The sequence below is a fragment of the Pan troglodytes genome, chromosome 9 (genome assembly GCF_028858775.2).
Source record: "Pan troglodytes isolate AG18354 chromosome 9, NHGRI_mPanTro3-v2.0_pri, whole genome shotgun sequence".
Lineage (NCBI taxonomy): Eukaryota > Metazoa > Chordata > Mammalia > Primates > Hominidae > Pan > Pan troglodytes.
The window spans coordinates 77,784,686-77,810,219 of record NC_072407.2 but is presented as its reverse complement, the minus strand read 5'-3'; the positions used below and the strand labels follow the sequence as shown (position 1 = coordinate 77,810,219).

General features: G+C 52.5%; 1 protein-coding gene across 3 annotated transcripts in view; it reads right to left on the bottom strand.

The window, feature by feature from the left end:
- The window catches only part of DGAT2 (diacylglycerol O-acyltransferase 2), a 32,909-nt gene extending 7,599 nt beyond the window's left edge, over window positions 1-25,310 (bottom strand). For 2 of the 3 annotated variants that reach the window (XM_009423785.5, XM_522113.7), the window contains exons 1-4: window positions 24,810-25,310; window positions 9,174-9,302; window positions 3,628-3,735; window positions 3,192-3,262 (exon numbers count right to left, since the gene is read on the bottom strand). In XM_009423785.5, the coding sequence (XP_009422060.1) occupies window positions 3,192-3,262; window positions 3,628-3,735; window positions 9,174-9,302; window positions 24,810-24,930 (429 nt within the window). In that variant the 5' untranslated portion in view covers window positions 24,931-25,310. Of the gene's footprint in view, window positions 1-3,191; window positions 3,263-3,627; window positions 3,736-9,173; window positions 9,303-24,409; window positions 24,517-24,809 lie in introns of those variants that run through there. The other variant, XM_009423784.5, reaches the window with a different exon arrangement.
- Window positions 25,311-25,534: the final 224 nt, after the last annotated feature.

Below are 25,534 nucleotides of genomic sequence, written 5' to 3'. Positions count from 1 at the left end.
AATCTCGTTTACATGAGCTCTGTAAGATTGCTGTTCCAATGTTTTGCCTAACAAGCAGGTCTGCCCACCAAGTTAGCTCTCAGTGAAGCTGGAATTAAAAAGTTCCTTGTGCTAGTTTTGATGAAAAAGGCAGGCAGGCATTGAGGGAAGAGCTGGGGCAGCCAATACCAGGTGGGAAACTTGGAAACTTGCTCCTGAGCTGATGGCCAGGCCTGGGATAGTTACCCTGGCAGGTGACCATCACGCTGTGCAGCATCTTTTTGTCCCCTTCCTATGGCTCCCCCGACCTTCCCACTGGGCCCTGATAACCAGGAACCAACAGCACTACATGGGCTGGCAGAGCCCTGAAAGGTCTAAGCCATTCCTTGGATGACAGGGGGAAGCTGAGGCCTAGAGAAGGGAGCTGCACTTCCCCTGTGGAGGTCACAGCAAATTATCCTGCACATCTGGAGCAGGCCAGTCACTGCACTTTTCCCTGGGCTGCTGGATGAAGATGTGTCACCCAGTGGGCCCCAGGTGGCTCTTTAAATCATTTCCTCCCTCCCCAAGGCTCTGATGGGACATTTGGTTGAATGAGGTGCCTTGGGACACAGTGCAAGTCAATGCCCTTGCTGTAGGACCCAGAAGAATGTAGGCATCTGACCAGCTCTGATCTGTTTTCATGTCACACTCCCCTCCCCCAGGGCTGGAGAGAATGTCTGTTCTGGAGGGAGGGGAAGGATACCGCCAATGAAGGTTCTGTTGACATGCCTGCTCTTGTGTCCTCTTGCTGCCTGTTTCCCGTGGCAAAGTCCCAGCCCAACACGATGCCCAGGCCAGGCCTGCTGGCTAATGTCAGTCTGGGACACATTCCTATCAAGTCACTCTTTATACCCTCCCTCCCAGGAGAGGAAAGGTGCTCAGATAGGCTTGTCCCACCACAGCAGTGCATAGAGGAAAAAATTCAGACCCACAGAAGAGCAAAGGCTTGCTTAAGTTTACACAGCACGGCATGGTGATGGTGAAAGTAACACAGGAGTAAGACCATGGGCCCCGAAGCAGACAGCCCTGGTTCCTACACTAGTCCTGCTACTACTTAAGCTTTGTGACCTTGGGATAGTCCCTCCTCTCTGTGCCTCAGTAAGCCTATCAGTGAAATGAGGCAGATGGACAGGTGATTCTAAGCTTAGAGAGAGTGTTTCCTAGTCTCCTCTCCAAGGATTCTGCCTACACTTTGGGGAAAGGTGATGTGGGGCACTGTCTGCTCCTCTTCCAGGTGGCTGGTGGTCTCGGTGGCTGTTGCTAACACAAGAACCCCACCTGTGCCAACAGAAGGGATACACTCTGGGCCAGATGAGCTGTTCTGGCAGCAAAGACCAGAGTCCCACCAGGAAGGGAGTAGGTGGGCGGGTGGGTACAGCGGCAGATCTTCATTACATGATTACTGGCAAGAGGCCAGGAAAAGGGGGTGGGACAGGAGGGTCACACACACCCCTATAGAGTGTCAGACCTGATGTCAGATCACCAAGGCCAAGTGAAGGGGAGATTGAGGCCCAGAGGGAGAGAGGCAGGCTCAGCCTAAGCCCCGGGTTGAGGCTCAACACCCCAGCCTGCCTTGGGCCCAGTTTGGCTTTTGTCCTAGTGCCCCAGGGAGCCCTCACAGGGCCAGGTTGTATGTGCCCTAAGGCTCCAACTCCCAGCTGACTTTTTGGAACAGAGATGTGAGAAGGACACAGGGGTTTGTTTGGTTCTTTTGGAAGGGTGGAGATCGGATAGCAAAGGACACCTGCCTGTCCCAGGTCTGACCAACAATCATCAGGTCATCCTGTTCTAAGTGGATGGGGCTACTGGCCTCCTGGAGACTTCCAGAGGACCAGGCCACAGTGGCAACAGAGAACACTGGAGCCTGGCCCCTGAGGTGAGAGAGAAAGCAGAGAGAACAGTCTATCATCACTCACACCCAATCAGAACTGATCACTTTTCATCATACAGACAGCTCCATTTTGCAGATGAGGCTCAGCAGGCTTGACAAAGTCTGCCCATGGCCCCATGGCAGAAAGTGACAAAGTCTATCAGGATGCATTAGACACCCCAAGGGCAGGGCTGACTTGTGTCCCCATGCCCAGCAGAGCCCTGCACTGGACAGGGAACAATGGTGGCAGGTTAATAAATGGAGTGACAGGGCAGGAACTTAAACTGAGATCTCCAGCAGCAAAGGAGGAGAGGGAGACCCAGGAAGCTGGAATCAATCCAAGGGGGAAATCCAGGGATTGAATCTCTCCCAGAGAAACAGGCAGTAGGAAATCAGTGGAAAAGAACCTGGGCCCTGAATTCAGTAAGTCTGGATGGTGGTTGCAATGTTGCCATCATACTAGACTATGCAGCCTGGACAAGTCCTGCCCATCTCTGAGGCTCAGTTTCTTTACCTCCAAAATGAGAGGGTTGGGTCCTATGATGCAACTTTCTTCCAACAAAAACAGCTTCAAATTTTCTGCAGTTAGAGAGATGGGGTCAGGAAAAGGAGAAGGAACGCTGACCCTGAGGAGCAGGAAGGTCCTGGGAAGACTGGGCTTAGGCTAAGGATGAGCAGAAGGAGCTGGCCCTGCCACCCCCAAAATACCGAATGCAGTGAAGGATGCAGGGTTACCCAGCCACTGCCCCCAGGCAACACACCAGGATCTCAGTCACTGACTCACAACAGCAAATATACACCACCCTGCACCCTGCACAGAACTCTTTCACATTCACGTGCTGCCTCCACTCTTCAGCACCCCTACCTTCTGCAGGGTACTTAGCAGCTAGGGTGTGCTGGAGCTGGGGTGTGGAGTGAGCTGGCCAGACAGGTCTTTCCCCTGTGGGGAAAACCTTCAGGATCCTGCCAGAGTTATCCTCAATTCACCAGCATTGCCCACATGCATCAGGGCCAGATGGCTGTGCCTCACCAGCCCAGCTTGCAGACCAGGCAGGGGCCAGACAGAGCTGAGACTGAAAGCCAAACTGAGCCACCATTTCCCTGTCAGGACCTCAGGGCTGGCCCAAAGAAGATGGATACTCAGAAGAGCAGTGGGGTCCCAGCACAGCCAGTGACACAGTAGAAAGGAAATGAAGAGACCAACTTGGTCTAAACTTGCTTCCCCGTGGGTGGGTTAAGGCCTGAGTTCAGATTTCCCATCCATTCCCACCCTCCCAAAACAACACTCACAGCACTTTACCTGGATGGGAAAGTAGTCTCGAAAGTAGCGCCACACAGCCCAGTTTCGGACCCACTGTGACCTCCTGCCACCTTCCAGGGAATAAAATACAGAGTTGGTGGGGGTGGGGGTACATTTGGGCAAGGCAGACAAGACAGGGCCAGTGTGAAACCCAAGCAGGTGACCATCACCCCATGCACCATGCCCCCTTCCCATCGGGCCCCTTTCCACATTCATTCCTTCATGTTATGCAAACCCTCGACTGAGTGTGAACTCTTGTTAGGACCAGAACAGTGCCCTTTGAGGGGCTTTTAACCTCCCCCCAAAAGGACTAGTCCAGTGCTTTTCACAAAGTGGGTGTTAAAAGAAACAGCACTCAGGATGAGGCCCTTTAGCTTGTGCAGGGGGAAGAGCATCCCTAGAATGAGAGGTGGGGCAAGGGAGGCCTTGCACTTACCTTTCTTGGGTGTGTTCCAGTCAAACACCAGCCAAGTGAAGTAGAGCACAGCGATGAGCCAGCAATCAGTGCAGAATATGTACATGAGGATGGCACTGCAGGCCACTCCTGGGGGGCAGATGGCCACAGGTCACGTCCTACTGGGCTTCATCTCCCCTCTGGGCCATGGTGGATGGAGTGAGTGTTTACTGTGGCACTAAGCTAGGCACACCCAGGGCCATGAGCATGGGGCCCACAAACCCTGAGAAATAGCTACAGGAATGCTCAGCCCAGGTAGGAGCAGATTCCTGGGACAAGAGGAGCCTCATCTCCCAGACTCTGATGGACTGTCCTGGCATCGAGGGGCCCATGGGCTCCATGTTATCTGGACAGGAGCACCAAGGAGATGGGCTTCAGCTTCTTGTGAAGCTGCTCTTACTGTCCCCTCCTTGTGTGCGCCCCCATGCCAGCACCCAGCCCAGACACTGTGGATAAGGGGAGGGAACACCTACCCAGTGCCTCTGCATCTCAAGACTTGGGCTGAGCCACTGTCTCAAGTGTAAGGCAGGGTGACTTTGCCCCATTTTAGAGATAAGAACACTGAGGCTCAAGGGGGAGATAACTTGCCCAAGGTCACCCGGCAGGACAGTGGCAGAGCCAGGATTCCAACACAGGTCTGACTCTACAGTCCGTTCTCTGTATTAGGCTTTAGAAATTCACCAAAGTCCCAGACCATCACTAGAGTGACCAGAGAGGGGATGCTTGCCCAGGAGGAGGGCTGGCTCCCTTCCAACATAACGGCAATCCAGGAAGTCCCAGGCCAAAGCGCAGAGCCCATCAGCCTCCCTGTCTTCAAAAACTTCAGCAGCCAGGCACAGTGGCTCACACCCGTAATCCCAGCACTTTGGGAAGCTGAGGTGGTGGACTGCTTGAGCTCAGAAATTCAAGACCGGCCTGGGCAACATAGCGAGACTCCATCTCTACAAAAAAATTTAAAAAATTAGCTGGGCAAGGTGGCATGTGCCTGTAGTCCCAGCTACTCAGGAGGCTGAGATGGGAAGACTCCTTAAGCCAGGAGTTTGAAGCTGCAGTGAGCCGTGATTGCGCCACTACACTGCAACCTGGGCAACAGAGGGAATCTCTGTCTCAAAAGTAAAAAAAAAAAAAAACCCCAACAGCACACTTGGAAGACTTGCCTGGGGGCTGGCTTCCATTGGTCACCATGTTCTGGGCCTGTAGGCCATAAGAGAGACTAATCTAGCCTGGCACAGAAAGAAAGGAGAGCTTGTGTCATGCCTGCTTTATCTCATGGCTCACCACTAGCTGCCCTCAGCAGGGCTTCTCTCTTTCCATTTTTTACCCAACCTTTAAGGCCTATCTCAGACCTCAGCTCTTCAAGAAGTGTTCCCCAATATCATACTATCTACATATCATCTCTTGCCTGTGAATTTCCCACACTGGGTGGGGAGGCATCTTCTTTGGTCCTTGGCATTCAGCACAAGGGCAAGGGCAGCAGGTACTCATGTTTGGTGGGAGAAGCATGGACTCCTTCTAGGACTTTTTCCACTGCCCAAGAAGGGAGGCCAACCCTTGCTGTATGCCCATTCCCTGGTGGTCCCAGGTGCTGTAGGCTGCCTGGCTCTGGATGTCATGCTCTCTTCTCACCATGCTGAGCCTCCTTTGGTTTCCCATGGGAGAAGATAAGGCTGGATGTAGACTCTCCATGAGCCTAAAGGGAGGGAAATGGTAGCCCCTTGTTGCCCCCCAATCTAGCCCTGTTCTAGACTCCTGAGCCAGCCTCTCCCCAGGGTAGCTAAAAACAGGGTACAACTCTCTTGTTGGGAGGAACAGTGAATACAGAGTGACGAGATGTCCAATTTTTCAGGACCAGCTTAGGAGTGTGACATCGCAGAAGGGAAGACAAGTTTCTAGGGAAGCATGTGCAGCCTACAAGAGCCTGTTAAAAGCAAACTGTGAAAAGCTTACAGTAGCTTGGTGAATAGCTATGTCTAAAGGCTGCCTACAAAGTCATACTTACTGTTCAGCAGTCTGCCTGATTCCCTTTCTTAGGCCTGAAAAGGGATGACTCTAGCCCCCCAGACTCTACAGGCATCCAGGCTCCTCTAGTGGCATCCTCTAGGTGGATGCTCCAGGTGGGCCAGACAGGGACGATGAGGTTTAGGCTATGGTCTGAGCATCCTGGAAACCTAGCTTCCAGAAATCTCTAACTCTCTTGAGGGGTAAAAGGACCAGAGGGGGCTGAGCTCCAGGCCCCACTGCTTAGAGGGCTGGTCTCTCTGGGAAGGGGGGTAACCCTACCCACTTGTCCTTACTCTGCTGCTGAGGCAGCCTGGATGGAGAAGAAGAGGCCTGATGGGGTATCCAGAGACTGAATTCTAGCCTGGCCTTTCTCAGCTGGGGGCTCCCTCCCCTCCCCTATGTGTCCACAGCCCTCTCTGAAACCACTCACCATCCCTTTCATCATCTGCCTCCCTCATTGGACTCCCACTAACAGACAGCCCTTCAGCCCGAGCTCCTTGGGAGCAGCAACCAGGTCAGATTAATCTCTCCAGCCCCAGAAACCAAACACAGGAAGAGCAAAAGGATGAACTAAATCCACCAAATGACCTTCCTTTCTCAGAGCCTAATCCTTGTCCTCTGAACAACAGGCTCTGGTTCCATGCTCTTAGGTCGTGGGGCTGCAGTAAAAACCACTGTTGCTGAGCTCATGAGAAGCTTAGAAGGCCCTGCTTGCCCCATACATGGAAGGCTCAGGACCACTTTCACACATCACCTGCTTCCTGCACATTATGGTGGCCTACAAAGACACTTGTGATACAAAATTCTGGAGCCACGAGGCCTGTGGTGCAGGGCAGCCTGTGGATGCTCAATGGCAGTGAAGGCAGCAGTGTGGCCTGGTGAAGAGCATGGACTCTGAGACCAAACAGACCTGGAGCCTTGGCCCTGCCACTTGCTGGCCAAGCCCCATTCCTAAGCCTTAATTTCCTTACAGGGTATTGGGAAAATTAAATATGATGTTTGAACTTACTCAGCCTGACACACAATATCCATGGACTTGGATGGGGAAACAAATGACATCTAAATTTTCACTTATCTCTTATGGAAATGTGGCATTTCCTTCACTTACCAATGTAATAAATCACAGAATTATCAGCAGTACTTATGACACAAATAAATAACAAAGGTATTTTCATATAACTTTGTAGCAGTTGCAGATATCTTTAAAAAAATTATTTCTTCTCATCACTACTTAAGAACTATAGTAATTATTACACATGCTGCTAGATCTTTTTATTTACTGTAATAAAAAGGCACCTGTTACATGTCTAATCAGCTTTTTTAATGTGTAGATATTTATATTTTATTATCAGTAGTTTCCTTTAAAATCCAATGCACCTTGTATTAAATACTCCAAAACACTGAGAAAGGGCATAGGCCTCATCAAAATGACAGAGGGTTCCATGGCACAAAGTGGTGAAAAATCTCTGGTCCAGGGAGAGACCAACAGGGCCACCACGGTCTTTGCTTGCCAGGTGAGCTTCTGCCAGCAGGTTTGAGAGGCAGAGGGAAGGAGTGGCTGGGGCTGCTGAGAGCAGTAATTAGCAGTAGCTCAGGAGATCTGCCTGTCCAACCAGGCCAGGCTCCCACCTATGCGAGGCGAGGCGAGGTGAGGCCAGGCGAGGGTGTTGAGAAGATGCCGGGCCAGTTTCTGGGCTGTGGTTGGGTCTGATCAATTATTAACCTATAGCCTGGGGCCAGTCCCCATCACATGCTGTGTGAGCTGGTGTTCTACAAGCTGCTCAGCTCCCTACCAGCCAGGCCCAGACCCATTAAGACAGGGATAGTGGTAGCTTTGGGGTGCAACAGGGAACAAAGAGAGCTGGTGTAGCAGACTAGGCAGGGGGTCTGGGAGGCTGGAGTCCCTGGGTTCTTGTCCTGGTCCCAGTACTTTCTTCTCATGTGACCCCAAGTAAGGCTCCATCCTCGCCAGGCCTCCACTTCCTTTTTTAACAAGAAGGGGTCACATTGTGCTCACTACTCTAGGATTCTAGTAAGTGGCCAAATGCAAGCCATGTTAGGGGTCTGAGTCCTGAGGGAGCCTGTTTAGTTTGCTCAGTTCTTCCAACCAGTGTTTGTCTTCTTGAGGCTACCTGTCCCTGTAAGACTTTGAGGACAGCTATGGCCCTTCTCCCCAGAAAAATGTGCACATACTCATATATAATCTTGCATCTAATTTTAAGGGTTCATGGATCCCCCCACTCAAAGCCTGTTCTTGGGCCTAAAGGTGAAGACTGGCTGTTTCAGCCCCAATTCACTAATTCTGGGCTTCCAGGAATGTGGGCTCCCTGGGGAATGCACTGAGTTTCTGCTCAAATCCCAACTCTGCCATTTAATGAGCTTCACAGTAGCAGGTAGTTGATGAACCTTTGTGAATTTGCATTTTCTCACCTGTGAAGTTCTATCCCTTGGCCCTGCAAACATGGTCTCAGTCTCAGAGCGCCCCATGCACCTGCCTGAAGGACAGCTGCTCAGCACTGACATGGTAAGTCCTGATGATCCTCTACCAGCCTATACAGTCCCAAAGAGTGGGTTGCCCAGAGGGACTGGCTCACAGGCACTGGAATGCACTCTGTGATGCTCTGGAGCAGGTTCATCTGCCTTGACGTGCTGAGGAAGCTACCTGCTATGCTGAGAGCACAGGGGTCTGGGGAAAAACAAGAGGCTTCTTCCCTCCCCTCAGACATTCATGTTGTCCTGCCCCTGGCCTGGATGGCAACCTAAGGAGTGAGGGTATCTAGCCAGACCTGCAGAAAAAGCAACCAAAGCACCGATGTGGGCTGTGCTGAGAGATAGCAGGGAGCAGGCCTCGGGAAGCACCTGGGGAATGTCCTCAGCTGAGGATGGGTGTGGGCTGGGAGTGGGGTCTGAGGGCACCTCCCGATGATTCCCATGTAATGGGGGCCCATCATGACCAGGCCCTGTGCCAGGTGCTCTCATTTCTTATCTTCAATCCTCAAAAAAGCCATGTGAAGCAGGCACTTTCCTCACACTCAAAATGAGGAAACTAACACTCAGAGAGCTCAAATAACCTGTGTAAGGTCACAGAGCTTGTCTGCAGGAGATTCAGGACTTAAACCTGGCACCAAACCACCTTAAGGCAAAGTAACATACCTGCTGGAAAATGTCTGTTGGTGGGCAGGGTGGCACTGTGGGAAAGGCACAGGCTTTGGGGGTCCTGTAGACAGGGATTCAAATCTGTGTGACCTTGGGCAAGTTACCTATCTTCTCTAAGACTTGAGGTTTCCCATCTGTAAATGGGAACTATCACACCACCTCCCACTGAATCTCGCTGATCTTCATGCATGCTGAGGGGTAGAGCACTTGATCTGGGACCCAAAAGATAGATGTGGAAAGGTGCTGTGGGGCAGCGTGTGTAAGAGTTACTCTTATTCCCTCACCCCTGCAGAGCAGGGCTCCTGCTCTAACCTCTTTTGGGGAAGTGGACACTGCCTGCCCACCTGCCCTCCCTCTAAGGCCCAGCTTACCCAGTACAAGGAAGGACAGGACCCACTGGAGCACTGAGATGACCTGTAGCTGCTTTTCCACCTTGGACCTATTGAGCCAGGTGACAGAGAAGAGGTCCTGGAGGGCGGAGAGGATGCTGGATCCAGTGCCTACAGCAGAGGGAAGATGTCAGTCCACTGTCACCCTTCTCTCCAGTCATGGGGTCCCCAGTACAAACCTCACCTCCCACAGGTACCCTTCTAGATATGAGAAGAGCATCAGCTATAGAATCAGACAGACCTGGGTTCAGATCCTAGCCCTCCACCCCATGGCTTTGTAACTCTGGGCTGTTTGCATGCTCCCCTGTGCCCTGGTTTCTATAGATACACAATGGGAATGGTATCGCACTCAGGGGGTCATTTTGGAGACCACATGAAGTATCTAAAGAGGCTAGTCCAGGGGCTAGGCCTTGGGAAGTCTCTCATAATTGCCAGTTCTCTCCCATCCCCTCCACCCCAGTCAAACTCCTGTCCCTTATCTGAATCTAGTACAAATATTTAATTTTGCTATCTGTCTGTGAGGCCAAGGACAGAGGTTCAACATCCAATTTGCAATGGTTTTTTTCCTCCAAGTGTACTTTGAGCATCCCCAATCCCTGCTCTGCCTTCTGTATGTCCCAGACTAATACCCCTTCTCCAAGGAGCTGAACCCTCTTGCCCCCACCCCCAACACCACTGATTCCCCACACCACTACCACTTTCAGAGAGATGTAAATGTTCAGCCTCATCTCAGTGCCCAAAGCGTGGGGCCCAGAAAGGAGTAAGGTGGGAGCCTTTGCTTCCCCAAAGGGCCCAGTGGCCAGTGAGCTTCAGGCAGCCTGAAGGACACTGAGGGCTGTAATTATGTTCACTATCAATCAAGTGCCAAGCCTGGAAGTTAGGACGAGATGTGCCCACTTAATTGGCTTGGTGCCCCTAGGATGACACCCTGGACTCCAGCAGCTGATGGGCAGTGGGGACAGGAAGCCTGGTGACTGCAGGAGACAGCACTGGGGAAGAGCATGGGTGAAGGTTCCTCACCCATACCCCATTCCTTCCAGCAGCTGAAGAAGTGGGCCACCTCAAACCCCTCTTTGCTGAACCCCCACTACATGCCCTTTGCTCAACACATCTTCACCAAGCACCTACTGTGTGCCCATTAAACATTCCTTCATACCATCTGCTCTGTGAAAGACCCAGAGCACAGATGAGTTAGTCACAATCTTGTCCTTGAGGGTCTCATGACCTTTCAACTGAGCCTACAAGCTGGGAGCAGGGAGAGAGATGGATTTAGGGGCCTACACTCAAGCCTCTGCTTTTCTTCAAAATCTGCAAAGCAACAAAGCCACAGCAGAGTTTAGAAAGATACCTACCCTTATGAGCTGAAAGTTAACAACTGCTTTGACTTTTAGGAGGAAGGAAGGAAATGCTAGGCCTCAAGATGGCCCCTTTCCCTGGTGTGATGCATCAGAGGGAAGGGGCTTAGTTTAGCAGAAGAGTCAAACCTAGGTTCAGACTTTGGTTCTACTCACTATGTGACCCCAGGCAAGCTTGCAGGGTTCACTGCCATATCCTCAGTACACAAATTGGGTGTTCAGTAGCATCTAATAACACCACTGGCATAACTGGGGTGGAGGCGGCAGGATGTGAACTCACAAAAGCAAATAAAGGGGCTGGGCCATAGAGCCATTCCAGAGGTCTGCCTCATAATTGCTCCTTCGCCCCCTTTATAAAAATCCTACCTTCATAGGACTTTCCCACCTCCAGACTTGCCCAGCAACCCATCTTAGAGCCTGAGAGCCCTCTGGGTCATCCAGTATAGCCTAATTGGACAGCCAGGGAGACTGGGGACCAGAGACAGGCACTGACTAGCCCAGGGCTACCCAGGCAGTAGGCGGCAGAGCCAGGACTGAAACCCAGCATTCCTGACCCTGCTTAGAGGACCTCCCCTTTCCCCAGAGCAGCTCTGAGTGCAAAGGCTCTGTACACAGGACACAGTTGGAGGGTCATGCTCAGGGCCTGGTCAACCTGCCCAGCAGTGGGACCTGGACAGATGAGTTCATCACATGCTTATCCTTGAGGGTCTCATAACCTTTCACCTTCACCTACAAGTGGGACAGGCCTGGGTGAGTATATAAGAGAGGGAAGTGAAGTCCAAGCACAGGCTTGAACCCTTGATCCAAGGGCTGGGGCTGGACAAGTCATCTTCCAGCAGCTGGCTCTGCCTCCTGAGCCATGCTGGATGAAGTGAAGCAGGAGCCATGGCCACCGAAGGCTGGTTAAGTGGCAGGTGAGTTCCTGTTCCATCTGAGGCAGGCTGGATGCCCTGGCTAGACAGAAGACAAAATGTACTCTAGCACTTTCCTACTCAAAGCGTGGTCTGGGAACAGCAGCATCAGCATCACCTGGGAGCGGGTTAGAAATGCAGGACTTTGGGCTCCAGACTGGATTTACTGAATCAAAATCTGCATTTTAACAAGATCCCCAGGTGATTAAGTCTGAGAAACACCACTATAAATGCTTCAGTCCAAACACTCAGGTAGGGGCTGGGGTGAGACACAGCACCGGGGGACACCACCTTCTATTCGGCAGGAAAAAAAGGCAAAGCATGCCTTCTCGTGGCTGACTTGCTTCCCGTTGCAGACAGGCCCCTGAAGCCAGCGGTTTGAGGGGTGCGTAGGGAAGAGGCATGCTGGGAGTCAGCTTATCTAGCTCCCTACCTTGGCGCCAGGGCCAGCCCCCATGCAGCTTGGAGAAGGAGTATAGAAATTTCACTGATGACATATCCCCAACTGAAACAACTGAGAAGACCTAAAAATTCTTCATCGTGCCTAATCCAAATCTCTCTGCTAAGCTTATTAGGTGTCTTAAAATTAGGTAAAGTCATAGCGCAGGAAACGCACGCCATCTTGTTCAACCCTCACCCCATTATACAGACTGGAAATTGAGGGCCTGCGGGAGTCTCCCAAGTCCCGCAGCAAGGTGGGTCTGCAGGCTCAGGCTTTTCCCACACTGCTGGTTCGGTTCTCACCCTGCCTTATCCAGCCCCAACTACCGCCCACAGCTCGCTCTGCCAACAAGTGGGAAATGCAGTCTACCAAGTGAACCCTCACTTCCCATCTGCCTGGGCAACTGTACCGGAACTGTTGCAAGGTGGTGAGCTCTAAGTCCGAAATACCAAATGGCAAGTGCTTCCGTGGGCGTTAGAGTTGGGAGGCTCCTGGAGAGGGAAGCTGGGAGGACTGCACCTCTGCTTTCTCAGGCCCAGGCCCTCTCAGGCAATCCCAACCTGGCTGACCATGGAGGCCGTGGCCTGGGAGCTGGCCTGGTCATGGATGCTGAACCCCGGGCCAGTGGGAGCCCCCAGTCCACCTCAGAAATATTCTAGGCAGAGGCCCTTCCCTGCTTTGCTTACCTGATGATTCCCTGATAATGAGATAAAGCAATACATCCTTCAAAACCCAGAGATGGTGATAAGGCAGCAGTCTTCCAGGAAGCCTTTGGAAAGAGAAGGCCTTTCCTTCTCTGGGATGATAAACACTAAGTTCTATGCAGGCCTGGAATTGCCAGGGGCCATCTTGCCACCCACAGAGATAACCTATTTGAAGATAAAGTCAGACCCGCACAATGGAGAAACAAAAGAGCATCCTCCTCAGGGCTCCTACAGCCCCTGGCCTTGTACTAACTGCTGATTACAAGCTGATTCTGCATCACACTGGAAACTGCCCGAAGGCCAGGCCTGGGTCTGATCCATATCTGGATCCCCAGTGCCCTGTCAGGCCAGCCCCAAGGAGGTGCTCTGGCCACTCTTCAGGCCCCTGGAGTTCCCTCCATGCAGGGCTGAGTGAAAGGTATGATGCACAAGAGGCCCATAAAGCTTTGGGAGACCCTCCATGCCCCTGCACAGGCACTTGGACTCCTGTGAGTTTGGCACCAACACCCTATTTTGATGGTGATACTGGGTCAAGGTCACTCAGCCAGATGCTGGCAGAGCTGAACTCAATTCAGGCCCAACCTCCAGGCCTGCATCTGCTCCGATGTTGCATGTCCCCAAGTTCCTTCTCTCTGCTCCCCACAACAAAGCAGGGGGCAGTGGTGGGGAGCTGGAAGGGGAAGGGGAGAAATGAATGATATGTTTTCCTTCAGAGGGGTGGGTCAGGAGCAGGCATCTTCTACAGCAGGTAAAGTGGCAGCAGGACTTGGGTTTCTAGACCCAGCTCTGCCACCAACTCCCATGCTAAGTCTCCTCACCTCTCTGGGCTTCAGTTTCCCCATCTATGAAATGGGGGTAAGGAGGGTGAAGTCTGTGATCTCTGGCACCCACCCTCCTGAGGACTCCTGTCAGGGTATTTGGGACCTAGAGCTTACCACCTTGCAGTAGTTCTGGTACCGCTGCTCAGGCAGATGGGAAGTGAGGGTTCAGTTGGGCACCCCCAAAACACTGCCAGTCCTTGCCACCTGGCTGTCAGTACTTCCTCTGCCCCAGCTGTGGCTGGGAGGAGTCCAGCAGAAGCTGGTGGGGATGCCGATGCTGCAATCAGATGCCACCACATGCCACCACCTTCACACCCAGCCTGACTGTTCCTGACTCCTGGGTGGGGCCACCAGGGAGCCTCAGCATCCAGCCAAGTCCCTGCTCCTATCTGCCCCCTCACCACACCTGCACTCTCTCTGCACACTCCCACAGCACCAATGTCACTTTACTTGGCCATCCCACTGCCAGTGATGCATGGGTGCCAGGACTTGGTAACTGATTCATCTGTGGTAAGAGGGGCTCATAGAGGTTTACTGCATAGCTGAGCAAATCCATAAGCAAATCCAGAGCAGCCTCAGAGGCAGCTAGCTATAGGCCTGGATGCCCAAGTTAGACTGGGCTGCCTGGCAGGAGGCAAAACCAGCCCCATCACTGAGGACTGACCCCAGAGATGGGGGATGAGCCTCTTTTGCCCTCCCTAGGTACAAGTTTCTCCACCTAGAAAGGGAACACAACCCTGCTACCTACAGATGTCTCTGTTTCATGGGGGCAGATGAGACAGGCTGTAGGGGAAGATTCCCAACAGAAGACTCAAATGGCTGCTCCCGGGCAGCACTTGCTTTACACAGAGCTCATTTGCTCCTACCTTTGGGGAAGGCAGAGGGAGTAGAGCTGCCAGAGAGGCCCAGAGCAGCTCTTTTACCACCCGGAAAGCAATCCCCTTCTCCCGCGCCTATGTGGGGCTTCACCGTCCCACAGCACTCTCTGGGAAGGTAGGCAAGGGGAGAACTGGCAATCCTGTTTCACAGAGAAGGAAACTGAGGTGAGGTGAAGCCCAAAGAGGCAAAATCACTTGCTTGAGGTCAGGGTGTGGGAGCCAGGACTTAAAGAAGGTATTCAGGCTCCCAGTCCCTCATCATCTCTATAATGCTATGCTGTTGAGTGCTGGCCCCACCAAACACGCCAGCCCACACCCGGACTTCAAGAACATATCCTGGCAAAGGAGAGCTCCCTCCTCTGCCCATATCATGCTCAAAGTCTCATGTGGATGTTCTAGTGAGACTGGATTCCACCCCCCCAACCCATGTGCTTTCAAGCATCTCTCAGACCCAGGGCCCAGCCCAGGGCTGGGGTGTTGAAGGGTGTCTGTGAGCACCTCTTTGCCCAATATCTGATATCAAAGTGACCAGGAAGGCCACACCTCGGGGCTGATGAAACCCAAGTTTTCTGGGCTTCCTCTCACATGCCTGAGGGCAGCAGTGTCTGAGCCCCAACCCCCTAAATCTGAGAAAGAGGGCCCTGGGCCAGCTCTGCCCTTGCCTGGCTCTGTGACCTCGGGCAAGTCACCTAACTCTAGCTTTGGTTTTCTTATCTATAGGATGAGGGTGATAATCCTCACCTCACAGGATTTTGGGGAACATTGAATTTTTTTTTTTTTTTTTTTGAGACGGAGTCTCTATCTGTCACCCAGGCTGGAGTGCAGTGGTGCGATCTCGACTCACTGCAACCTCCGCCTCCAGGGTTCACTCCATTCTCCTGCCTCAGCCTCCCGAGTAGCTGGGACTACAGGCGCCCGCCACAACGCCCGGCTAATTATTTGTATTTTTGGTAGAGACGGGGTTTCACCATGTTAGCCAGGATGGTCTCAATCTCCTGATCTCGTGATCCGCCCGCCTAGGCCTCCCAAAGTGCTGCGATTACAGGCGTGAGCCACCACGCCCGGCCGGTAACATTAAATTTTAAAACGTGTAAGGCACATGTGGCATTTGTTAGGTGATTAAGTGGTGGCTACTGGCATTACTCCTCCCATCTCCAGAGTGGGAAGGGGTATACGTAATGAGCAAGCAGAGTTTTTCCAGAGGCTTATGGCCATGGGTCTGTGTTACAAGAAGAGGTCGCAGAGTGACGGTAGCGCAGAGGAGGCTCCAAGGAGGCCATGAGGCTTCGCCAGGGCCCTGAAGACAAGATCTAGGGGTCAAACAGGAGGAAAGTGCGCACTGTGGTTGGGGGAAACTGCTGGAACAAAGCCTTGCAGGGAGTTCTAATGAGGCAGACCCAAATACTCAAGAACCCAGAAAGGGGGGTGAGTGACTGCCTGAAATAGAAGCTGAGAATAAAGAAGTTGGAATGAGTAGTCAAAGGTGGCTTCCTGGGTGAGGTGGGTGGGGACAGAGCTAAGATCCAAGGCATAGAGCACATACAAGGTACTAAGTGCTAATACTAGCCCTGGGGAAACAGCAGTGAGCACAGCAGATGATGTCCTGCCTCAGAGGCAGCTATAGGCCTGGATGCCCAAGTTAGACTGGTTAAAGTTAAGTTAGGATGCTTAACTTCTGCTGAGGGAGAGATAAAACACCTACGTATTAATGTATGATGTAACATCAGGCAGCGATGAGAGCTATGAAGAAAAATAATTTGGGGCAATGAGATAGAGAGAGGGGCAGGAGGATCCCTGGCCTATGGAGAGGAGGCCCTGAGCGTACATGGGGAAGCACTGGTAGACAGAGAATGTGGGCAGCTCACGCCTCTCGAGAGCCCACACTGCGTCCTCCACCCACCTCACCTCCATACTGGCATCTGGCAGGGGACATGCCAACCTGGAGTCAGTGCCGAAAACAGGGGCCGAGAGTCAGGAGAACCTGGCCTCTAACTCGTAGGAAGTGGCCTGGATGAGTCACTTCCTATACAAGCTTCAGCTTCCTCATCTATACAGTGGGGCTAATACCTACCTCACCAGATTGTTGTGGGAATTAAATGAGATAATGTATAGCCAAGAGCTTCATAAAAAGTAAAGATCTCTATGAATGCTGATTAATTACCAAGTAAGCCTTGGTGTCCTCTCCTGTTTGATGGGTAAAATAATGCCTGCCCTGCCTAGGAACAGAGGCGTAGGCGACAGGCTAACTTAGGATTCAAACCCTGGCTCTGATTCTTACCTGCAATGAGACCTTGCAAATCACTCCCTGTCCCTGGGACTCAGTGTCCTCCTTAGCTTTAATCCAGATTGTCATAAGGAATCTAAATAACTTAGGGAAAAGGGCCAGAATGTCTGGCATCAATGTGAGAGAGCCAGAAAGATGCCAGCTAAGAGAGGTGTGAACAGCCTCTTGGGCTCCTTGAGGCGGGGGTGGGGGTGGGGGTCACGCTGCCCACATCCCCAACCCCAAGGATGCCACACCTGGGCCCATCTGGACCTAATGTCTGCCCTGGGTCTAGGTGAGTAAGTCACCCCCAAGTTACCCCCAAAGAGCTGAGGACAAGTTGCACGGAGACAGAGAGAGCAAATAGTTTTTTAAGAGGTGCACAGTAACAGGTTGTATATTATGAGGAGAGGTAGCAGAGTGAGGGTCAGTACATATTGACCCCTAGCAGGCTCTTCCAGCCCCAGGGAGGTCTAGGAAGTCAGGCCAAGTGCCAAAGAGATGACACTTCATCAAGGCTGGAGGTGAGCTCTCTTCCAGGCTCCTCCAGGCAGACACCTTTCAGCGGGAGTCCACACACATGATGATGAGAGGCCGGTCATGGCAAAGCTGCCATCTCTGGAGGGTCATGCCCACTGCTATTAGAATCCCAGGCCAGGGCTGGGCTCCCGTAAGCCTCACACAGGAAGCTGTCTCCACTTGGTGCCTCACCATGTGCTCAGCCAGAGACTCCTTCCCTCCAGGAAGTCTCCCAACACTGTCTGACTTCACTGCAGTGCCTCCAGGTAGAGTTCTATTGCTTCTAAGTCTAGTTTGGTCAGTCTTTTAGCACATGCATACCAGGCATCCACCAGGCACTGAGCACTGGCCTGCTAGAGACCAACCTGTTGACTCTTTCTCTGGAAAGTCTTCCTTCTCCTCCACCTGGGTTGGATTGACCGCATCCCTGCCTGTCCCATCTCACCCCTGTACTCAGCCCTTTCTCATTATGGGAAAAGGTATGTGTGTGCATTTGCAGGGACCATGTCTCATTCATCTGGGCCCTGGTGCTCAGCACAGGGTCAGGCGCAGAGAAGGTGCTCGATCAATGTTTGCTGAATGACTGAATGCTTGAGAGGACCGTGATGAATAAACAGGGCCTAGACAAAGATAGAAAAAAGTCCACCCACAGCTGACTGACCTGTGCCATGATGGAGGGTCAAGCAGAGCTTTCTGGGGAATCAGGAGGGAAAGGTCTTCTCCAGCTGGAGGGTGGTTAATGTCGGGGCAATGGTGGAAGGCCCCAGAGGAAGGGAGAGAGAAGGGTGGAACCCAAACACTAACATTCATACCAGTGCTTTCTAAGTACCCTTTACACCCCAGGCTCCACCCCAGGAGGGGAGCTTCTAGACTCTGCTTCTCCTCTGCTTCTTGGGCATCTGCTAGAGGCTGAGTTCTGCTCCTGGGCTGCCCACCCAAGATATGGCTGGGAGACAAAGCTGCGAACAATTATACATAAAGGATCAGTCAGGACTAGGAATCCAGGGGAGGCCCCAACCCCCACAGGAGGGTGTTCTTAGGGATGCCTTCCAGGAGGAAGGTACAGGGGCAGGACCCCAGGTAGTAGAGTCCTGCAAAAGGCATTGCAAAGGCCCGAAACAGAGAGAAGACAAGTTTGAGGAATTAACTGCAAGTAGTTTAGTCAGACTGCAGCACAGAGACTGTGAGTCTAGTTGGAAAAGTAGAGAAACAGGGAGGCATGAAGGACTGGGATGCTAGGTCTAGGAGTCCTGGCCTCTACCCTGAAGGCAGAGAAGACAGCCAGTCAGAGCCCACTCCCTCCACTGGTGCCTAAGAGCCCTAGGGCAGCTAGCCAGCTATAGAACTGGTCCCAAAACGCCAGTGAGTTCTTTTCTGAAAAGATTAACAATTCGCTTTAACGGTTCTGTTTTGCAAATGAGGTATCCTTAAAGCAGGGCCCACTGGGACATCTGGCCCAAAGGGGAAGCCAAACTACTGGAGAGCCAGCACACAGCTATGCTAGGTGTGCCAGGTGGGAAGTGGGCCATCAGGACCCTGCAGGCACTGTCAGTCCTCAGGGCCTGCTGCAGGGAGCCAGGCATCCTGAGGATCTGTAGACCTGCAGGGGCGCTAAGCCTCTTCCTCCCCTCTCTAGGTTTCCCCATTAGCACTAAATTAGGAAGCTGGGGTGGATTTGTTGAAATCTGAGTGCTGCTAACTTGGGCCACCTGTGCTCTGCTAGAATCCACAAATGAATTTTTATCCACAGAAGATCTCCCTAAAGGGAATATAAGCCCATCCTCGGGCTACTCCATACACCTGGGTTTTTGTGTATTCCGTTTTCATCAAGTAGAACTTTCACAAAGTTCCAAGAGGTAAGGCCAAGGAAGTGAGACTCTTAGAATGCCATGTTCCTGATACCGAACATGGATCCACATCCAGGACTCTGGACATGATTGCTGAGGACCCCAGGGGCCCACTTCCCCCACCCCACCCACTGTGACCAAGCACATTCAAAAAGTAGCTACTGCAGTGGAAGGGGCTGCCATGGCAACACTACTAGCTTGTGAGTAGGTCACCAAGGAATCTCCAAAATACGTCCCCATCACAATATATGGGCAAGCATGGGGAGACAGTTTCTTCTGGGGCACTTACCTTGGCCCCAAGTGGATGAGTGCACCATTTTCACAAGGAGAAGCTGAGGACAAGAATGAGGAGGTGGCTGACCTCAAGAGTCCCACAGCAGTTAGGGACAAGAATGGAATTGCATTTCTCCAGCAGGGATGTAAGGAAGCCAAGGGGGTCATCTCAACCAGTCCTCCTCACTGTGCAGATGAGAAGGCTGAGGCCCTAAGAGGCAGTGTTATACCCAAGGTCACATGGGAAGCAGAGGCAGGGCTTAGAATGGCTAATTCTGCTCTAATAAGAAAAGGAGTTTGTGTTTCCCATTTCTATTGATTTACCCAAAAGGTTCACAGGGTGTAGCCTCTCTGCATCTGCACCATAATCTGCACAGGTTCTTATGACACTTTTGCTCATTTCATAGATGAGGAGACTGAGGGTAAGGAAGGGTAGTGGCTTGCTGAGGCTGCGGAGCAGTTTGGTGGCCAAGCAGGAGCTGGAGAGAGCCCAGGCCTGACTCCTGCCCCTGTGCCCTGCCCATGAGGCCCGCAAATCAGCCAGCAGCTCCATACCAGGAGGCCCTCAAAGTGCTGCAGGCCAATAAACTAACTGCACCAGGCTCCTTTCCTATGAGATCTCAAGTCGTCCTCCTGCTGCAGACACAGGTGAGCCACCACAGGCCTGGATCCAGCATCATCTCTGTCTCTCTTGTCTCTGGCTCTCAGTACACCAAGACCTCAGCCTCAGTTGGTCACTCAGAGGCCCTGCAGTCAGTCTGCCTCTCCCATCCAAATCTCATACCTCTATTTATGCTATTTCCTGTACCTGAATGTTCTTGCCTGTCTTGCTGATGTCTATTCATCTTTCCAGATCCGGACTGAATGTCACCTCTTCCAGGAAGACTTCCCTGACCTCAGGGTGATCAAGCTCCCCGGTCTCACCTCTTTGCAGTCTTTCCTGTCATTGCTCAGATCACTCTGCACAGTCATCTTGTGTACATCCCCCTGGTCTCACTTCCTCAAACGCAGGGACTGCAGCTGACACACAGAAGGTGCTCAATCAATAAAATGAAGGGTCCACACCCCAAGTCCCTTCCTCAGTGAAGCCTTCCTGGATGCCCTAGAGCAGGGTCTGCCACTCTCTACAGTGTTGGGGCCCTGCTGGATGTGTAACACAGGACAAATGACAAGGACTAACATGAATGTCACAAGTTCAAACACTCACACTCAGGTTAACTCAAACCCTCCATCCTTGAGAATCTGAGAATTCTGACCCTATTTTCCAGATAGAAGGAGTGAGATCCCCAGAGAGGAAGTGAAGCCCCCAGCCACATCCCAGAAAAATGTCAGGCCTGGAACCCCAGCTCTTGGGCTTCTAATAAGCCCTGGGAAGCAGTAAGGGTGACCATTGAGCCTGGCTCTGCCCACTTGCCACGCAGCCTTAGAGCCAGCTCCTTGCCAGACTGTGGGTACCTCCAGGGCAGGGAACAGCTGCAACCCCAGCACCCAGTCCCTAGCACAGGTGGTTACAGGTACAGAGGAGGCCCAAGGAAGGCTCGAGGAATCACACTGAAGCTAAAAGCAGGGCTTCCTCCAAGAGGAATGGGGCAGTCCCACTAATGATTCCTTCGTTTAACAGATACTTACTAAGTACCTATTACCAGTGCCAGGCACTGTGCTAGATGTCACAGCACTGAGAAAGACAAGGTTCCTGTTTCCAAGGGACTCATATTCTTTTTCTGTTTGTTCTTTTTGTTTTGTTTTGAGATGGAGTCTCGCTCTGTTACCCACGCTGGAGTGCAGTAGCACAACCTTGGCTCACTGTAACCTCCTCCTCCTGGGTTCACGCGACTATCCTGCCTCAGCCTCCCAAGTAGCTGGGATTACAGGCACGCACCACCACACCTGGCTACATTTTTTTATTTTTAGTAGAGATGGGGGTTTTACCATGTCAGCCAGGCTGGTCTTGAACTCCTGACCTCAAGTGATCCTCCCACTTCGGCCTCCCAAAGTGCTGGGATTACAGGCGAAAGCCATGGCACGTGGCCGGCCAAGGGACTGATATTCTTACTGGGGAGACAATTGCTTAAACAGATAAGCACACATGAAAATTTAGGTAGTGATAAAGGCTATGAAAATAAAAGAAGATGTGGTGATTGGAAGTGGCTCTCTAGATAGGGTGGCCAGGGAAGACCTCTGAGAGGAGACTGACTGTTCTGAAGCCAGCCATGCAAAGACCTGGGCAGACAGGCAGCATATGCAAAGGCGCTGAGGTAAGACTGAATTGGGAGTAATGCTGCAGGAACAGGAAGACCACCATGCGTCTGCAGCATGGTGGGTGACATGCTAGGAGAGGAAGTTGTGATGGCAGTGGAGGCTGTTCACCTGGGGCTTACTTCATAGGCCAGGAGGAAGAGTTTGGAAAGTATGAAGTGTGACTGAGTGTGGGTAGGGGGCAACTGGCATTCACCTGGCAGCCAAAGCTCTGGGGGATCTTAGTGCTCTAATCCACTAGGGCAGGCTGGGGGGCTTCCTCAAAAAGTTTGAGAAGGGATGAGCTGCCACCCGCACCATGGAGACAACCTTCACTCATTCAGCAAACCACTGAGCACCTACAATGCACAGAGCCCTGCACTCAGCCCTTCACAGCATTGCAACCCTTCTCTTGGCTTAAGGAGTCAGGCCACAGACTGGGAGATGGATCTGAGTTCTAGCCTGGCTTTGATAACCCTGGGAAAGTCCCTTCTTTCTGGAGACTCCAGTGATCCCATCTGTAACATGAGGGTTGGGCCCAATCCAGCACTAATTTTTACAACTCAAGTACTTGCTGTTGAATTTGAGGGCGGGAGGGTGGAGGTGGGGCAGGATTTCAACACTGGCCATTGAGTCACTGAGCCTGTTAATACAACATTACTCTTGGCCCTCCTTTCTCAGCCTAGATGAGCCCTTGGTGACGCAGCCCCAAAGTGGCCTCTATTCAGTTGGGGAAGTGATGTAGGTGAGGGGGGAAGCCACACGGAATTGGAGAGGGAAGCATGAGAGTAATGTTCTCATTCTGACTTAGGACTAGGTTAGGTGACTGTCAACCCACAGTTCCCAGTTACCCCCAACAATCTAGCCACTTAGTTTCAAGCAGATCCACAGTGATGTGGAACTCCATCCTCACCCACCCCAGCCTGTTGCAGTCCTCAACAGCTGTCAGAAAGGACTCCTCTGCTACATCAAAACTTGCACCCATCATCCCACTCCTATTCCTGGCCTCACTCTTTGGAGCCACACACAACAAATCAGCTCAGAATTTTACTGGGACCACCAACATCTCATGCTAGGTCCTGTGCTGAACCCTGAGGACACAGGCAGGTGTCAAAGGGCTCTTCTGAACGAAGAGCCCCCAATCCAAAGGCAAGGATAAAGAATAGGATATATATCCCTCCTGTCCTGATGAACTCTGCAAACTCCACGTCTGGCACAGGACAGCCCTCCAAAGATTAGGAAATATCAACACAGACTCCCGCTTCACCCAGCATGCACCCACCTACCCATACTCCCACAGCTGGCCTTTTTTTTTGGCCAAGAAACCAGATGCCAAGGTATTTATTTCAATCTCTCACCCATCACAGGACTTCCCTTCACAGAATCCATGGTCTCTACTTGAATACCGTCACTGACGGGCTGTTCACCAGCTCACAACAGTGGGACCTTACCCACAGAGGCAAACTAGGCCACTGGGGAGTATCTTCAAGGACCAAGGATCTAGAAGGCAGGTCTAATGGAGATGCCCAGATAACAAAATGTGCTTCAGTGCCCTCCCCTACTCCACCCAATCTTTCACCAAAGTAGATCCCAGAAAGCTGAACTGACTGGTTTGCATTTCATACCAGCCCTTCCTACATTCCATGATGTAAATCCTTGCACCCAGTTTTAAAAAAAATGTTTTCAAGATCTGATAACAACATGGGGAAATGTTCCTGACATGATATTAAGTGGCTTGGTTAAAACCATTCGCTAGAGTACAAGTTCTCCTAAGGAACAAACTCTAAGTCAAAAACATGACAGCCAGGGTCACTGCCTCCTGGAAGACACAGCTCCCAGCCTGTGGATGGCAGAGCCGAGGGAACGGGGTCTCCAGGAAGCACTACCACAGAGAACATCCCTATCCCACTGCCCAGTGCAAAAACGTTTTTAACAGCATGAACAAGGGCAAGTCCATTCATCCATTGATGTCCCTAAGGACATCAAAGGACACAGGGAACAGAAAAGGACTCAAGTGAGAGAAGGGGCTGTCAGAGGCTACTGGCTGGATGCATGGGGCAGCTCAAGCTGCTCGCCCCCGAGACAGGGCAGCAGCTGGGTTCCTCTTCAAGGGCTACGAGCAGCACCCACACCAAGAGGGGCAGATAACCACAGCGATAATCACACAAGAAGCAATGCCAATGCCTAGGTCACAGTTAAAGTGTGGTACAGCTGCAGGGTGGGTTATTGCAACCACTAGGACATTGTAAGTGATTCTGATTAACAGAAGGGAAACCTCGATGTTACATTAAGGGGGAGAAAACAAGATTCATAACTATATCTACAGCATGTCCTCAATTGTATCTATGCAATGTGTATAAAGAAAATGATCAAGAGATATACTAAAATGCTAATAGGAAGGTATCTTTGGATAGTCGATTTACCAGAAATTTTTTTCATTTGTCTATATTTTCAAAAATTCCATAATTAGCAAGCTTTATTTTTGTAACAAAGGTGGGCGGTGTAGGCGACCGTTAGTTACTAAAGAAAAATCCATGTCAGAGAGGCTCAGCAAGCAGAATACAGACTTAGAAAGAGGGAGAGGGGCTTCATGCAAGACACACACGCAGACCAGGACAGCTGTGATGACTTCCCAGGGTCTACCGGATTTGTACTTGAATCCAGGGGTCAAGGCATCAGCTAAGGAAAACTTAGGCATGCTTCCTCCCACTTCAGTTTCTCCAGCTCTAGGTAAGGGAGGTGGGGGTTGGAAGACTTGCTATTCCTCGCTTGGGAAAAGCTGCGGGGGGTGCGGGGCGGGGGTTGATTTCAACTCTGCGCGATTCACTGAGGACCTCAGTTCTACCTTGGAGGACATGCAGGGTCCTCTCCGCTGCCTTCTAAGCATGCCAGGCTCAAGAGTTGCTGCTATGTGGGCTCCAGAGCCTGGGCGAGAGGATGGATGTGGGACAGAGGACAGGGCAGACACACCTGTTCCAGTCGGGCATGTTCCCCGTCTGGTGGCTGTCTCAGGAGACGGCAAAACCCATACCATCCTGCCCATCCAGTCAGTCAATCACTGCCAAAGCTCGCTCTACCTGGTGAAGGGAGAGGGGAGGGAAGTGCCAGGGGTCACCAGCCGCAGTGGGGGCTGGGGAGGAGTTCTCGAATATCCCTAATAACTAAGAATGGTGGGTGGTACCGCTCCCACCTCACGGATGAGGGAAACAAGCTGGGGGGCGGGTGGAAAGCGATGTAACAGAGGTCGTAAAAATTGATGAGTGCCAGAGTGGAGAATGAACGTGGACTCATCAGTACCCACCAGCCTGCCACAGGGCCCTTTCCAGAAAATCTTCTCGCAGGTCCATAACCCCTGCGCCGTGGCACTCACCCCATCTCCCAGACCCCTCGCGCGACAGCGCAGGTCCTCCGTGAGAGCGCTGGCTCCGGTCAGCCTCGGCCTGACGCTCGCCGCGCAGGACCCCGGAGTAGGCGGCTATGAGGGTCTTCATGGCTGAAGCCCGCCCAGTCACGGCCCCGCGGGAAGCCGCTTCACCCCGCGCCCCTGGCCCATGCCCCGGCCCCCGGGGCCAGGGCTTCGCGCAGAGCACAGGGGTCCCGGGACGGCGTGGAGGCTGGGCGGCTAGGACACCCGGAGCTGCGGCCGGCGGCCAGTGGTGGCGCGAGAGAAACAGCCTAGACCCCAGCAGAGGCGGCAGCCCCGGCGCTGGCGTCCCGGAGCGCAGCACTTTATCACCTCACAACGGGGCAGGCGCCGACGCGGCGGGCGGGGCGGGCCGTTCCAAGCCGCCGCCCGCGCCACTTGCTTGTGGGGGAACCGCACCTGAGGCTCTACTTGGCGCGGGCCCGGGGCTGGCCAGCAGCCTGCTCCGCGCGGATCCGGGGAATGCGTGAGAGGAGAGCAGCTCTGAGCCCTGCTTCCAAGGGGCGCGCCCGGTTATTCCCCTCGCTCCCTCAGTCCGACCCTGGGCGCTCCCCCGCGGAAATTGGTACGGCCCGGCGGCCAGTACCCGGGCGGGGAAAACCAAGCACGTGCGGTGCGGGCAGAGGGCGTGCAGGGGGTCGGGCCTTTACTCTTTAGGAGGGGCTGTCTTT